Source organism: Lepisosteus oculatus, chromosome 1 (genome assembly GCF_040954835.1).
Source record: "Lepisosteus oculatus isolate fLepOcu1 chromosome 1, fLepOcu1.hap2, whole genome shotgun sequence".
Taxonomy (NCBI): domain Eukaryota; kingdom Metazoa; phylum Chordata; class Actinopteri; order Semionotiformes; family Lepisosteidae; genus Lepisosteus; species Lepisosteus oculatus.
This window is the reverse complement of record NC_090696.1, coordinates 9,211,580-9,227,062: the sequence shown is the minus strand read 5'-3', so window position 1 is coordinate 9,227,062 and position 15,483 is coordinate 9,211,580. Positions and strand designations below refer to the sequence as shown.

The 15,483-nt window shown below is 37.4% G+C and overlaps 2 protein-coding genes across 2 annotated transcripts in view; both read left to right on the top strand.

Annotated features, from left to right (window-relative positions):
- Positions 1–23: 23 nt before the first annotated feature.
- arl9 (ADP-ribosylation factor-like 9) lies at positions 24–6,132 on the top strand. The gene is made up of 4 exons (XM_015343897.2): positions 24–547; positions 4,359–4,527; positions 5,035–5,210; positions 5,576–6,132. Exons 1-4 carry the CDS (start codon positions 398–400, stop codon positions 5,753–5,755), a joined length of 675 nt encoding a protein of 224 aa, XP_015199383.1. The 5' UTR covers positions 24–397; the 3' UTR covers positions 5,756–6,132.
- Positions 6,133–10,137: 4,005 nt separating this feature from the next.
- Positions 10,138–15,483, top strand: part of suclg1 (succinate-CoA ligase GDP/ADP-forming subunit alph) — a 31,338-nt gene continuing 25,992 nt past the window's right edge. The window contains exons 1-2 of the mRNA XM_006629157.3: positions 10,138–10,240; positions 15,242–15,342. Coding sequence (XP_006629220.2) covers positions 10,207–10,240; positions 15,242–15,342 — 135 coding nt within the window. The 5' untranslated portion in view covers positions 10,138–10,206. The remainder of the gene's footprint in view (positions 10,241–15,241; positions 15,343–15,483) is intronic.

Genomic DNA, 15,483 nt, shown 5'->3' with positions numbered 1-15,483 from the left:
GGCAACATGTAATCCTCGTGTGACGTCAGGGAGGTCAGATGGTTGGTTTGAGCTGTGGTGGTCATTTAGCTTGAGTCTGACTTTCTGTGGAGGATTTACTCTTGTCCTGTTACGTTGTACGTATTTCGAACGCGATACGTTTCAGGAACTGAATAAACACGCTTTTAACTTTTAAACGCGCAGACCTGCTAAGGCACAGAAGTTTGTTCTCCACTATTAACGTTGCACCTCCGGATTTGCTAGATGGTAGTCGGATATCACGGTTTTGATGTGGTTGTCGATATTTTAAAAGCACGTTTATACTAACATGAACTATGCACAGCATTATTGATTACTGATAGTAACGCTTTTATCACAATTTATCAAAAATATAATTCAGGCGGTCTAGTACAGTAATATGCCTGGTTTCAGAGAGGCTGGTCTGTTGGGTGCTGCATTTGCAGCTACTGGGGGAGTTGCTTACGTCTTCTGGAGGTACTTGTCTTCGAGGGAACATGAAGAAAAAGTGAAGGCTGGAACTGTGGGTGAGCAACCGCTATTCACAGAGGTAACACGTATGTTTTTTTTTTGTTAATTTAATACACTCCACCCCCTTAAAATCCCCTTGGGTCTGCCTGAAGACATTAACCTGTTATTTTTAGAAGATGTTAGGGGAGACCGAACCGTGGATAGTTACTTTTTAAATCGCGAAATAACGCTTATGTAGTTAAAATGTAATTGTGATAGTGCTTAGGTTATTACAGAAATCCTAATTTATTGTGGCTAAATTTGATTTGGCTATCGTCTGAATTTATTCAGCGTCGATTATTATTAAATGTGTATGTGGTATGTCAATTTAAATTACTGCGGACGTTTGCTTCTGTTTAACTTATTTTCCGACGCATTGTGTATCCGTGTATGTAGCATTGAAAGACGTACTGTTAACCAGCGGGTCCCCTTTTGATTTCAACTTCCGCTAAAATCTACCCTTATCGGTCAACTCATAATGTAATAACGTGTTTTTTTTTTCGGGCCAATATAGTGTTTTTCAATCATTATAAAAGTAATTATAAATCAATAGATAGTGCAAACAGATTTGTCGCCGACAGAATGTTTCATGATGTGTTTCAGTGTAGCAACGCATTGTGGGTGTTGTAGTTCTACCTCGCCAAACCGTTGTAGCTACTGAAATGTTGGTGTTTTTTGTGTAAACCTTAAAGTTTTCTAGAGGCATTATATACAGTGTATATATATATAAGTTAGGCATATAGTTTGCATCATCTCTTCCCAGAAAAGGGCCCATTTGTCTTGCTTATCATGAGAACAATGCCTTTGTACCATTGATATGTTGTGGGGTGGACTAACTCAGCACACTGTTTTGTTTTCTGAGGATATTTGTAACCTGTTAAGAATCTAGCGAAATACAGTCCATCACCCTCTGGCCAAGAATAAGGACACCACACTAAGACTGATACACAAACATGTTCTCTCTTCATAATCTTTTCCTTCGTCATACAATTCCACTGGATCTGAAATGCTAGGTTGCAAAAATCTTGTACATCACTCAGGTGTTGTATAAAAATCATTCTACCAGAGGGGCCCAGGGTTTGCCAATGTTCATTGAAGCAACAGAATGAGATCAAGAACTCAGGTGCACTTGCCAGCAGGAGAGCCATATTATCCAATTATCTATCAAGTTGCTACATCACTTGTATTGACTGATGTCAACCTCATTGGAGTGACATCGATCAAGTCCTGGGACTTCAGGTTCTGAGGGCACACATTCCTGTTAAACAACCTCCATCCTAATGCTGCTTGTGTAACAGTGGCTTTCTTGAGAGGTGTGAATGCCACAGTTATGCATGAATGTGCCTTATGACTTGAGCCCCATGGAACCTGTGGGATGAGCTGGGACAGATGTGTGAAATCTGGGGCTCAGATATCAGCAAACACATTTATTTATCCCAGAAGACAGCATCTGGTCCCAATCTTGTATATGTAATTTGTACTCCCTTCAAGGGCAGGTATACAGTATATGGTAGTAGCCTGTGGTTTTCACAGTAGTTCCCCTGTGATGATGTTGATTAGTATTAATCTGTTTTTCTTTCTCTTCAATAAAATGAGTGCACTTGCTTAAAACAATTACTACACTTCTGATGATACCTTTATGAGTTTGCTGCAGTTTAAAGTTTATTATTACTACTGTAAGAATAGTAACAGTATATGTATATATTTCTAGAAATGTAAACAATAGTTTTTTACATATCATTCAGTATTTTCTAAGTTTCATCTGACATTTAATTGAACTGCATAATAATGTCCTTATCCTTGAGAAATGCAACATTTACACTACAGGACAATAATTAAATTTATATTAGCATCAGAACAAACTGTCAGAATTTCTTTGCTTACAATACCATTGTAAGTTGTCACAATAGAAGAAGTATGGAGATTCTGATATTATGGATATAAAAATTCTAGTATAGTATAGAGTCCATACTGTAAAAAAGGTGCTGTCCTTTGGATGAGATAAAACCGAGGTCCTGACTCTCAGTAGTCATTAAAAATCCCAGAGCATTTTTCAAAAAGAATAGATGTTACGCTGGTGTCCTGGCCAAATTTCCCACTGGCCTTTACCAATCATGGCCTCCTAATAATCCCCATCTATGAATTGGCTTCATTACTCTGTTCTCCTCCCCACTGATAGCTGATGAGCTGTGAGCATATTGGCACACTGCCGTCACATTATCAAGGTGGGTGTTACACATTGGTTAGTTTTGATGGGGGGGGTCCCCATTACCAGTAAAGTGTTTTGAAGGGAGTGTCTAGAAAAGCACTATATAAGTGTAAGGTGGTTCTTTCGTATTATGAGGTGAATTTGCCTGGTAGGGTTCTGGTATACTCATTCCCTTAAAACCAATGATTAATGTTTATTTAGTATGGCTTGATGAGAAGACTCTGATGTTATTCATATGTCATAGCCTTCTCCTTCACTAGATCTGAACTGAGAAATTATGGGATATTATGGCACAATGCCTATGGCAGTTTTTCCCACTTTGTCAAGGTGTGATTTGATTGACTTCCTCTTAGAGGCTGCATCCCTCCTTCAGAATTCCAGACACTGGTACACTCTGTGCCACGATGCATAAAGGCTGAACCGGTTGCGCATTGTTGCCATTAAGTGATTTTATGTTGGTGTTTCAAGTCATTCATATATTATTTTTGTTTGTAGCCTTGACCATACTGTATCAATTTCTTGAAATAAAAATTAAACCTTTATGTCTTCTCTATCCAAGCTCTGAGACTTGAACTTTATCAGGAATTTGGTAACATTTAGTTACATTTCATGCTTTCCTTTATGCCTTCTGATTCATATCAATAGACCCATCTTTTGTCATGTCACTGTGCATGCAAGAAATGTATTGCTCTATATTTAAAATTGATTGACAAAGTGGTGCCTCTCTGTCTGTGTGTTTTATGGTGCTTGTTGAGCTTTTGTGAGACTCTTTGGCATTATTCTTCCATTGTACAGTTCTCCAGAAATGCAACTACATTTGAACTTTAGCTGACACTGCCTATGTGGGATAAATCCCTTCATGCTTTAAAATATGTAGGTGACAGTCTCAATTCATATAAAAGAAATTGAACATTAAGCTTTAGAAATAATCAGTAAAGAAGCATTAATTATTGAAACTACCTTGTATATAGGATTTACTACTTGCATTTATGACTTGGACACCAATTCTAAATGGCTGTTTGTCTTTTTGGAAAATTTTATCTGCTCTTGTGAGGCTAGGACAGCCTATTCTCTGTTTTATATTCTTTATTTTTATTGGCACTTGAAATTAATTTAAGTGGTGCCAACTGTCTACCATGTTGGCTTTGTGGGAGAAAGATAAAGGAATGACCAGTCATCAGCAGAATCCAAATTTAGTGGTTAGGGATACTTTAAAAGCCAGCGGAAGCTGCAGTCAGGCATGACTAGTTGTGTGTTCATACAGACACTTTGATAATACCTTAAATATGTGAGCTACATTCTTAATGACTTCTGTTAATGCATGTAGTAGTTAAAATAATTCAAATTCCTGCTGCGGTCCTAGCTACTACACAAAGGAGCAGCTTAAGTTATCTGAAAATTTCTAATGTGTACCGAGATGTGGATTTGTTGATATCAGTAATTAGTTCATTTTTGTGTGTGCTGTACTTGTTTGACTATTTTTCTTTAAATGTATACATAGGTCTACCTATTGGTATACTGAGCAGATACTCTTGAAGAAATTTACATTAAAAGACATAAAAATGTATCATACCAGAAGGTTATTTGGTGCATATTCATTGACCATAGAGTTTAATTTGATTGAATTTAATGTGTTTTGTAGGTTAGATCTGCAAGCAAACAGGTGCTAGTACTGGGTTTGGACGGGGCTGGGAAGACCAGTGTTCTCCACTGCCTGGCCACTGGAACTGTGAAGAATAGTGCATCTCCCACAGAAGGCTTCAATGCTGTTTGTATCAATAAAGAAGACACCCAGATTGAATTTATAGAAAGTAAGATAACCAACGGGGCTTAGGATTTTTGTATTTTATACAAATAACAGTAACACAAGTTAACATAACATGAAATGTTGTTTGTGTGAATGTGAGCAGCATGAATATACACCCATTCTACAACATTACAACTACAAAGAAATTTCATTACTTAAAAGGACCTAAGCCTCAAACTTAGGCTGATTAGTTGTAATTAGCTGATTTACCTTTGTTCCAGTTTTGTCTTATGTTGTTTTTTTATAATTTCATACAAACCTTTCTTTTCTTTTGTGAATAACGTCCCTCTTTCCAGTGCACAACAAGATAGGTGCATGTTTTTTTTAAGAATTCTGTTTCCAGAATTACTCTCATTAATGTTTACACATCTTTTTCTAAAACAATCAACAATCCCATTTTGTTAAAAAACATACATTTCTAAGTCTATATTATCTTGTAAATCTGTGTTTTTGTAAGGATAAAATGTTAACTAAGTTTTATGTAATGTCTCTTAAATGTCTCTTCCCGAAGTTGGAGGCAGTGAGTCACTGAGGACGTACTGGAACATGTACCTCAGTAAGGCCCAAGTGCTAGTCTATGTAGTAGATGCTGCTGACCCTGATCGTTTCCCTTTGGCGAAAAAGCACCTCCATGAGCTGATCAGAGAGGACTCCTACCTCCCTTTGGTGGTGTTGGGCAATAAACAGGTGGGTGACAGTCTAGAATGAGTGAAACTTGCCATCTTGAGGAGTGGCCATTAACAGATAAATTGAAAAAGGTTTTAAAATGATTTCCAGTCTGACCTGGGTAGCCCCTCAACATGCTAGATTAAATCCACATTGCTAGTTTCCCTGCATAAGAGAAGATAAACAAATAGAATTAAAAAAGTAGATACACGTACAATAGAATTTTAACTGTAAGAAGAGTGTTATTCTGTCAATTGGAGAAAATGTAATTATACTTACCCAACCGGTGCAGCTTGGTGAAGAAAACATTGAAGGAAAATGGCTTGGAAGTTGCAGAGTTGAGTCTGTTATATAATGTCGTGTAATTCATGTTTTGTGCTTTGTAGGATCTACAGGGGGCCTGCAGCATTATGGAGCTGCACGACGCTTTATCATTGGATGAAGTGGGGGATGAACGAAAACTGTATATCATCGGCACACATGTGAGAAAGAGTGACTCTGAGGTCCCATCCAGTGTCCAGGATGCACGAGAGCTAATAACTCAACTAGTGACAGAAAGAAAATAAGACATTTTTTAATACTGTGCCATGAGGAAAGAATGTTTGATATTTTTATGAGGTATATTTATCAAAACTTGTTAAGAGCTGGTTAACAGTCTGCTGTATTTGAGCTTTAAAAGTTACAGTATGAAAAGAAGTTGCAAAATATACACTTTTGTGCTAGGGATCTACATCTGCTTTTATATTGTCTTTACAAAAATTATGTTAGGTTACTTCACCATTTTTAGAAGTTATGTTTTATTTTTTCTGCTTAAGGACGGGTTGTTTTTAAATTGACTTATTCTTATGAAAAGTGTCATTTCAATAACACAAAAGTTGTTGAAAAACTATGAATATAATTCTAAGAACATCTGGGGAAAATAAAGTTTTTGAAAAGATTTTGATGCTTCAGTTCATGTAAGTGCTTAAAAAATTACATTACAGTCTAACTGGTTCGTATAACACTCAGGTGAAAATAATCAAATATTTAATTCATGCAGGTAAAGATCTGTAATATTTTTTAAATTCACATTTTTTTTGTTTCACCACAGTTTATTTCCAACTGTAATTCGTTATTTAAATCCTGTCACCTGAAGAGAGAAAACAATTAATATCACTACCTATACGAGGGACATACAGGACGCATAAAATATTCTGCTTAACTAGTCTTTGTTGTGGACGTTGCAATGGTACTCGAGAGGGGCACATCATATCATGAGTGTGGGCGACTTTAACTCCACATACATAGATTTTGAGATTGCACACAGATGTCTCTGAGGCTGAATCATGGTAATCACAAAGGCATTTTATAAAGAAATATCACATAGATTATGTACAGTATAAACCACATTAATTAGATTATATGTATAGTCCTGTTACAGAATTGCAGAATTACTGACAAAGTGCAGCATCGATTTATTCATTAAATTTTTTACAGATGTGGACATCTATGACCATTCATCCAAAAGTACTTGACAGCTCTGCATGAGATGTGTGAAACATTTTTAGTAGCTTTTAACAGCCTGAATTCACTGCCTTAGGGGGTTGTCTATCAGCTACTGACTGCAAACCCCTAAGGTGTCTAAACTGATACATTTAGTCAGGTTTACTGTTGTAAATCCTTTTGTGTGATTGGATGATCTGGAGATTTACATGGCTTTCCTGACAATAACCATGATGATGGATACCACTATTGAATGTCTTTTTTGTTATCCTGTTGTCATGTGCCTGTGCTGTTGCCCTGACAAGATGGTAGGTAGCTGCTCTCTTTGTTGAAGTCAATTGAATGTATCATATTTCACTATCTTACCCAACTATAAAAGATCAATTAATCAAAGTAATTCCAATACCATTTAAGCCATACCTTAATAATCCTGTCCCACCTAATACCCATATACTTTGTTTAATTGTTACAACGTTAGACACGCAGATCATGATTTGTCCCTGGGTCAGCACTGCCGGAGGAAATGTTCCCAGTGAGTCAGAGCCCGAGAAGAAGGGAATCCTCAGGGTACTCATGCTAATGGAGTGATGCTCACCAGGCATCTGAATTGGAAGAGGATGACTGGCTCTCTAGAAAGAAACGGAGAAGTGGAAAGCAGGCAAGTGTTCCAGGGTGAAATGCAGACTGGCGCTGGAGCTGCAGTACAGGGCAAAGTGCAGACTGGCACTGGAGCTGGAGCAGCACTACAGGGCAAAGTGCAGACTGGAGCTGGAGCTGCAGCACAGGGCAAAGTGCAGATTGGCACTGAAGCTGGAGCTGCAGTACGGGGCAAAGTGCAGACTGGTGCTGGAGCTGCAGTACAGGGCAAAGTGCAGACTGGAGCTGGAGCAGCACTACAGGGCAAAGTGCAGACTGGAGCTGGAGCTGCAGCACAGGGCAAAGTGCAGACTGGCGCTGGAGCTCCAGTACAGGGCAAAGTGCAGACTGGAGCTGGACCTGCAGCACAGGGGAAAGTGCAGACTGGTGCTGGAGCTGGAGCTGCAGCACAGGGCAAAGTGCAGACTGGCGCTGGAGCAGCAGTACAGGGTAAAGAGCAGACTGGAGCTGGAGCTGCAGCACAGGGCAAAGTGCAGACTGGCACTGGAGCTGGAGCTGCAGCACAGGGCAAAGTGCAGACTGGCGCTGGAGCAGCAGTACAGGGCAAAGTGCAGACTGGCGCTGGAGCAGCAGCACAGGGCAAAGTGTAGACTGGCGCTGGAGCAGCAGTACAGGGCAAAGTGCAGACTGGCGCTGGAGCAGCAGTACAGGGCAAAGTGCAGACTGGAGCTGGAGCAGCACTACAGGGCAAAGTGCAGACTGGCGCTGGAGCAGCAGTACAGGGAAAAGTGCAGAGTGGTGCTGGAGCTACGGCACAGGCAGAGTATTGGAATGGACTTTAAAAATGCATGCTGTTTCAGCAGAGAAGGGCGAGGGTAGTTTATAAAGAGCTCTGAAGAAAAGAAACCTGGACAGTCAGCCCATTGACGGGGATTAGGAAGCCTTGGCTGTATGGGTGTTGCTCACTCAGTCATGGTGACTGGATTCCTGCTGCAAAGTTTGCAGAAAAAAAGTCTAGCATTCCAGGGCAACAGGACTACTCAGAAACTGCTGAAGCTTCAGTGTACCACACTGGAGCATCAAGAAGAGTGCAACCAGGATGAAGAATGGGGAGAAAATGAATAACGATGAACTGCCACCAAAGCAGTGCCTTTGGATTAAATAGAGAAAACAGCAATTGCTTATTAGGATGGCTCATCAGAAGGGGGTCTGGTCAGAGGGTCAAGCCCTGGAAAACCGTAAGTCCTTGTGAGAATCCGTCGGTTTCCCAGAGCAACCTGGGGCCGAGGGATGCTACAGGACAGCAGTCACGACACTAATATGTCTACTTTGAGTCTCAGTATATATATAGAGAATTGCCAGTTATTTGAGCCTGTATAATATACACAGAGAACTTGAAATTAATAATTGTGTTTGTTATGTTTATTGCTCACATCAATGATGCTTGGAATTTTAGTCCTCCTGGTACTGATGTACTCTACAGCAAACAGGATATTATTTACTTTTGTAGCAATTGAGGGTCACTAATTTCTCCTGAACAAAACCTTCAAAATTATTTGAAGTCCCGTGAACTTAATATTGTAAAGTGCTATATATATTCATGTGTCCACTGGCAATAAGAACAATTAGCCACAATAACTAAATGCTCCTATGCTCAAAATTCAAATCAAAGAAACTTTAAATATGCATTTAGCAAGTGATTCAAGCCAAGCAATAGATTCACTTTGCTGACTGGCTTAACAATATCCTTATTACAATCGGGTTCACTGTCCAATTTGTTTACAGTTTAAACACATTTCTCCTCCATGTATTGCCAGTAGTACTAAGTGTGTAAACTACAAAAAAAAAACCAACATTTTCTTTCTATAGTTAAAACTGGGTTTTCATGACCATGCAGGCATAATGATAAACAAAGTGGTTTTATTAGTCTACCAGGAAATTCTCCCACAAAAAGAAGACTTACAGCTGAGAATACAGCTATAGTTGGAATAAGTGGGAAACAAACAGAAGAAAAAGTGACATCAGAAAGAGTTGGCATGGGACTAAGAAATGTGAGACAACACACTATTATAACAGGTAAGGAAGAAAAAATAGTTGTAGGCCTAGGCAGATAAACAAGTTAAAAGTCAAAGGGTGTGCTATAAGTATCAGAAGAGCACAGGAGACAACGTTTCATCCTTCAAATTGTGAAGCATTTAGAATAAAAAAGAGTGTATTTAACTAACAGGTTTCATAGTGCAAAGGTTGAAAACACATGCAAATGGACATGATTTCTTATTTCTTCACGTAAATATCTCATATTTATATTTACATCTTCCCCCCCCTAAATTAAACACTTTACAGTGTTGCTTTATTAAGTTATTGGACATTTACTGTGACGCTTTTACATTGCACATAATGTGAAACCCATTCAACGTGTGTTAAATTATTCTGCTTTAATATTGTACTAGATCGCCTCAATACAGCACAGCATTCCTCTTCCCCCTAGTGGACAACCTCATCTACTGCGTTCATGATGCAGTTGAACCTTAAAACGCATGAAACTAAGAACATTTACTGAATTTTATTACAATGACTCTTGTTCTAGTTAAGGTTTTATTAGATGAACTCGGTCATTTCTCGAAATAAGTTTGTTTTAAAATTGTATATATAACAATATATATATATGTTTTAGTTGCAGAATCATTTACTGCAGGTCCCGCGGAAGGTGGACATTCATACGTGTGCCTTAACAAATAAAGTTTTTTTATTTCACGTTAATTCATAATATTGTAAAATATATATTTAACATATTTATATAAAACAAAAACTGTAATTTCACAGCGAAATGCCGAAGGCTCAATTGAAGAATTATTTTGTAGTCAGGCACATTAATAGCCGACTATAACTGTGACGTTTAGGGCCGCTGCTCGCCTGTGTCATTGGTAAATGACCGAAGATGTCTCATAGCAGGCTGTTTGCACGATTCCTCTGTAAGTATTACAACTTTTTCAGACTTTTTAAATTTTATTGTGGTATCACATTATGCTTCTGTGTTGTAAAGTAATTAATGTACGACAGGTGTTAATTTTGTACATGCAACTGTAGCATACCGTTAAAGCCTTGTGTGTACCCCTGTCCTTAATTACTGATTTAGGCCACATTGAACTTTGACCTAGTCAGTGTCTTGTCAATTTGTTTCCTTTCTGGACAAAATGTATTTTTAATGTTCTCTGCAAAGTCTGCCGTCGTATTGTTAGAAATAAATGAGGGATTCTAGTGGCAAATTGCTTTTTTATGCAGTTATGGGCGCACAGTATCATTTATTCAGTGTATGGCTGAGGTTAGAAAATATCATCACCAAAAAGGATCCTTCCCCTCATGCATTTGATAGATAGATACTTTATTGATCCCGTGAGGGAAATTGCAGTGCAACAGCAGCTTAACACAGACAACACAGCCACAGTGTAACGAATTATATAATAATAGTACAATACATACAATACAATACAAGAGTTACTCACAGTCCGGACACACAAGAGCAAACTAGAACAGAACAGTACACAGAAAAATCGTATCACACATATGAATATAAATATAGATATGGATGTAAATATAGATATAAATGTATTGCACAGGTCCCTGGTGCAGTGTATTTCTGCATGTTTCAATATCTCAAGTTTTAGTTATGTTGAATGTGTTTTGCAAATCTGACAAAGGTATTCTAAATCAGAAAAAATGCCAGTACCTGCAGTTTATGGTTTGCAATCGATTATATAGGTCTTCATTGTTATCGCAGAAAAGCAATCGGGTACAGCAGTGGAACTGTTACTCAATACTTGCAGTAGTGTGCTGATTCAACAGTTGACTTGTGTTTCTGGACTTTGGACTTAATTTAAGTTGTTTCGAAACAGAGAAAACGAACAGTGAAAATTGTACGAGTGTACTACATACTTTGTACATGCATATAATAGTAACGTTAAAATTGATTTCAACGTTTTTAAATACTAACACATGCGAGCAGAAAACGCCTTTCTTGAAACGTTCAGTGTTCTTAAAAAAACTGATAGCATTCTAATATGACTGATAGCATTTTACTGATAGCATTCTGAATAATGGACTATGTTACATTACTAATCAGTTCATTCCTGTGATTGTTGGTTTGATATACAGTAATCTAGGAATTTTGATATTTCGGATTCATTCACATATTTTTTGTCTCTTAATGGATTGGAGTGCTATTGTTATACCATCAAAAAAAGTTTTCAAGTTGTATGGTATACCCCTCGGTGCTAACTTAGATATACAGTATTTTATTTTTAATTTCTAAACATTTCTTGATATTGCTTGACTTGTAAGAGGAAAGAGTGGTTTCTTTTTTCTGTTGAGTTAATGTCAGAATTAAAGCTGACCTTTAAGCTATTAGGTGAATGAAATATAGCATGCATTAATAGACAATTCTTCCTTATCATGGCACAAAATGAACTGGATTTATCTACACAGGCATATAGTGTAGGGTTCTGAAACATCTGAATATGTACTGTAGTGTTTATTATTGTTAAAGCTGGAAGAAATGATGGGCCTGCTTGATCAATGTTGTATAACTACAGGCCCCCGTGCTCCCCCTATGAGACATTGACTGGGGGGTCTAGAGCACTGGTTCCCAGTCCTGGTCCTCATGACCCACACACCTGCTGGTTTTCATTCCATCTAGCCTTCATTAGATCATTACTTGATCTAATTAGGCTTCATTAAAGCCTTACTTCATCTAAGAAGTTGCTTCAATTTAATATTTGTATTTTGTGTCTAGTCACTTGCAACAGTTAAAGCTCCAACACGTTTAAGAGCTGGGAACAAACAGTTCAAATTAATTTTATTATTATGTCAATGAGGGGTTTTATTCTGTAGGTGAGGTCTCGGCTGGAACAAAACCAACAGGTCTAATGTCATAATGTTTCCGTGTGTCAACGTGAAAGTTATTGTAATGTCATAATTGAATATCTTTTTTACAGCCCACATTAATCTATTATCACTAGCTCATTCACCACAGTTGCTAAAGTAATCATTGAGAGAAAATGCTTAATGGATTGCTTTTAGCTTGTTTAGTTTAAAATGGTTTAGATTGCTAATATTTCTTAAAATATAATTAAGATTCGCTGTTCTTTTAAGTGTTACCTTTCCTCTATAAATATCACTCTCCCGTATCTTCAGTTTTACCTAGAATAACACACAACTATGGTAGAATCCAGAGATGCTTTCTCTCTGTGGTTTCTGTAGAAAACTTTTTAAATTAGTCTTTTATCCCGACATTTCACTCTGCTGCTCAGGACACATCAAGTAACTGATCTGTAATGCAGTTTTTAGATCTAGTATCTAGTTTTTAAGTTAATGTTAAAACCACTTCATTTACTCTCACAAATACACCTTTATGTATTGCCTTTCATTATGTATTCACAAATTCATTTCATTACCTATTCACAATTCAGCACAAATAATAAATCATGTTTGTAATGATGCCAAAAAACAGCAATCCATTTCTGCTGTCACACAGCTTATACAGTCTTTAAGGAATTTGTCACAAATCTCTTTCTGATTGATGTAAAGGTTCAATCTATTTTCCCCCCAGTATAAAATATGTCCTAGCATGGCAGCACAAAGGTTTCATGACATAGCAATAGAGTGTTTTCAATATTGGAAAAATAATTAAATTAATAATTTACACTGTCAGTGTTTTTTGGGCTTCATTTCCTGTAAGTGTCAAGTTAGATTGCAATCACAGTGCCACTTACAGTGCATCACAAAAGTATTCATACCCTGTGGTGTCCCATTTGATAAAATTCCAGAATGATGCCTTCACCTTTGATAAACTTAATATCTTTATATTGCATAAGTATTGAGAGTATGACCTCTAATTTGGTGGAAACACATTTGACAGTAATTACAGCTGCAGATGTTTTTGGTTATGTCTCAACCAACTTTGCACACCAGCTTGGTACACTTTTTGCCTATTTCCTTGTCAGATTTGTTGAGAATCTCTCAAGTTGCCTGGGGCTTAGTTAGTTACTCACATAACTATTCATTTTTTTTCTACAGATTCCCAATAGGATTTAAGGCAGCTTTTTAATTGGGCCTCTCAAAGATTTTAGTTTTCTCATTGTTAAGCCACTTGAATGTAGCTTTGGCCTCATGCTTTGGATCATTTTTTAACCGAATGTAGATAGAATTTTTGCCCCAGTCATAAGTCTTTATCTCACTAAAATAGGTTTTCCTCTAACACGTAATGTACTTTGCTCTGTCCATTTTTCCTTCAATCCAAATAAGGATTCCAGTGCCTGCTGAGCAGGGGCATCCCCATAGCATGATGCTGCCACCACCACTCTTGACTATAGGGATGGTGTTGACTGGAAGATGTACTTTGTTTCAATTAGATCTCATCTGACCACAACACCCTTTGCCACAGTTTTGCAGGATCACTCAGGTGCTTGGTTGTAAGCTCTGCGAGGGATGCAAGATGATTTTCGGTCTGCCGTACAGGCAAGATCTGCAGAGTGACCAGGATATTGTTGACTGCTGCACATTTTCTCCCATCACAACCATTGCTCTCTCAAGCTCTTGATGAGTACACTGTGCTCATAGGGATATTCAGAGACTATGATATTTTTGTACTGTTCACCTGACCTGTGCTTTTCAATGACTTTATCTCGACTTGCTTTGAAAGCTTCTTAGGCTCGGTGTCTGGAATGTACTTGAAATTCACAGAGAAACCTCGCAGAGACAGGTGTTTTTATTCTCATGAGGTCCAGTATTATTGTACACTCACAGAGGCTAATCAATTAGTTGTGTGGCTCGTTAGGATAATCTTGAATCTGAATTAATTTAGGTTTGCAACAGCAAAGGATTTGAATGCCTATGCAATACTGTCTTTTACATTTTTCTTTCATATTTTCATATTTTTCTTTTAACACATTTTTCTTTTCAGAATCTGTATTTTGTTGTGCATATGTGGAGTAGGTTGTGTATATAACAAATATTAAGTGCTGGTTCAGACTGTCACATCTGCAAGCTTGAGTGCAACAAATGTAAAAACAAACAGGTAAAGGTTTATTCCATGTTGGAAGAGAAAAAAAAGAAACAGAGTTTTGGCTGTGGAGCCATCTTCTTTTGGTGTCTAATGCCTGAAAAAGGCTCCACAGCCAAAACTGTTTCTTTTTTTCTCTTTCAGCATGGATTAAACCTTTATCTGTTTCATTGCAGCCTCTTCATGTTGACACAGCTACCTGCTCGAAAATGTGAAAACTGTAAGAGTATGAGTACTTTTGTAAAACATTATACGTATAAAGAAGAATGCAGTTTGCAGTAATTCAAAGTACTGAATTTATTAACGTGCATTATGTATTTATTGTAAAAGTTTTGGTAATTGTAAAGGAAGATATATATGGGGGGAAATTACAAGGTGTGCTAGAGAAAATACCATGTCAATAATAAGAATACCCCAAAATAAGAATATTGTAGGAAAGATGATTGAGAAAAATAATTGAAAGAAAAGAAGTATAGACCTAAAGGATTTAAAGGAAAAATGAAAATTATTCCAGATAAAAATGTTTTACGCTTTCTCTTATGTCACAAAATGAATTCCCATTCTGGGGAAAAAAAAAATAGGCTTTTGTTCTGCTTTATCCTCTTTGATGAAAGGACTTAAATGCTTGTAGCTTTGGGCTGGTGAAGTCCCTTATTAATGTTTTCTTACAAGTCCTTGGAAACGAAATTGGCTATGTAGTACTGTATAATTACATTTGAGACAGAAAGTGCTATAATATCCTCTTTAACTAAAACAAATCTTTATTTTGTAAACAAATTCACAGCATAAATACTGTAGATCTAATAATTTTTAAATATCAAATCAGTCTGCAGTTCTTTGCGGCCTTTGTTGCTTGGTGCCTTGGTGTTATTGAAGACTGTGTTTACATACCATTTCCTTTTTTTCTTGTTTAAAGGGCAGCAAAATGGAGTGAGACATTGTTATACTGCATCTAGGAAAAATCTCTACATCAACAAGGACACAAAGGTCATTTGCCAGGGCTTTACTGGGAAGCAGGTTTGTATCTTTTCATTGCATATTTGTATTTTTTGTCAGGTGAGGAATGACAGGATTATTGTGGGCATCTTTGTGTACTATTGACAGACCATGAAATAAGCTAATTTAATATTTTGACTTGGCTGATTTTTAGCATATTAC

What these genes read in the sequence shown, in the direction of transcription:
- arl9 (XM_015343897.2), top strand. Translation starts at nt 398, where the DNA reads ATGCCTGGTTTCAGAGAGGCTGGTCTGTTGGGTGCTGCATTTGCAGCT. An exon ending in CCAGATTGAATTTATAGAAA is followed by an intron (nt 4,528 to 5,034) that starts GTAAGATAACCA and finishes CTCTTCCCGAAG; the next exon opens with TTGGAGGCAGTGAGTCACTG. An exon ending in TGGTGTTGGGCAATAAACAG is followed by an intron (nt 5,211 to 5,575) that starts GTGGGTGACAGT and finishes TGTGCTTTGTAG; the next exon opens with GATCTACAGGGGGCCTGCAG.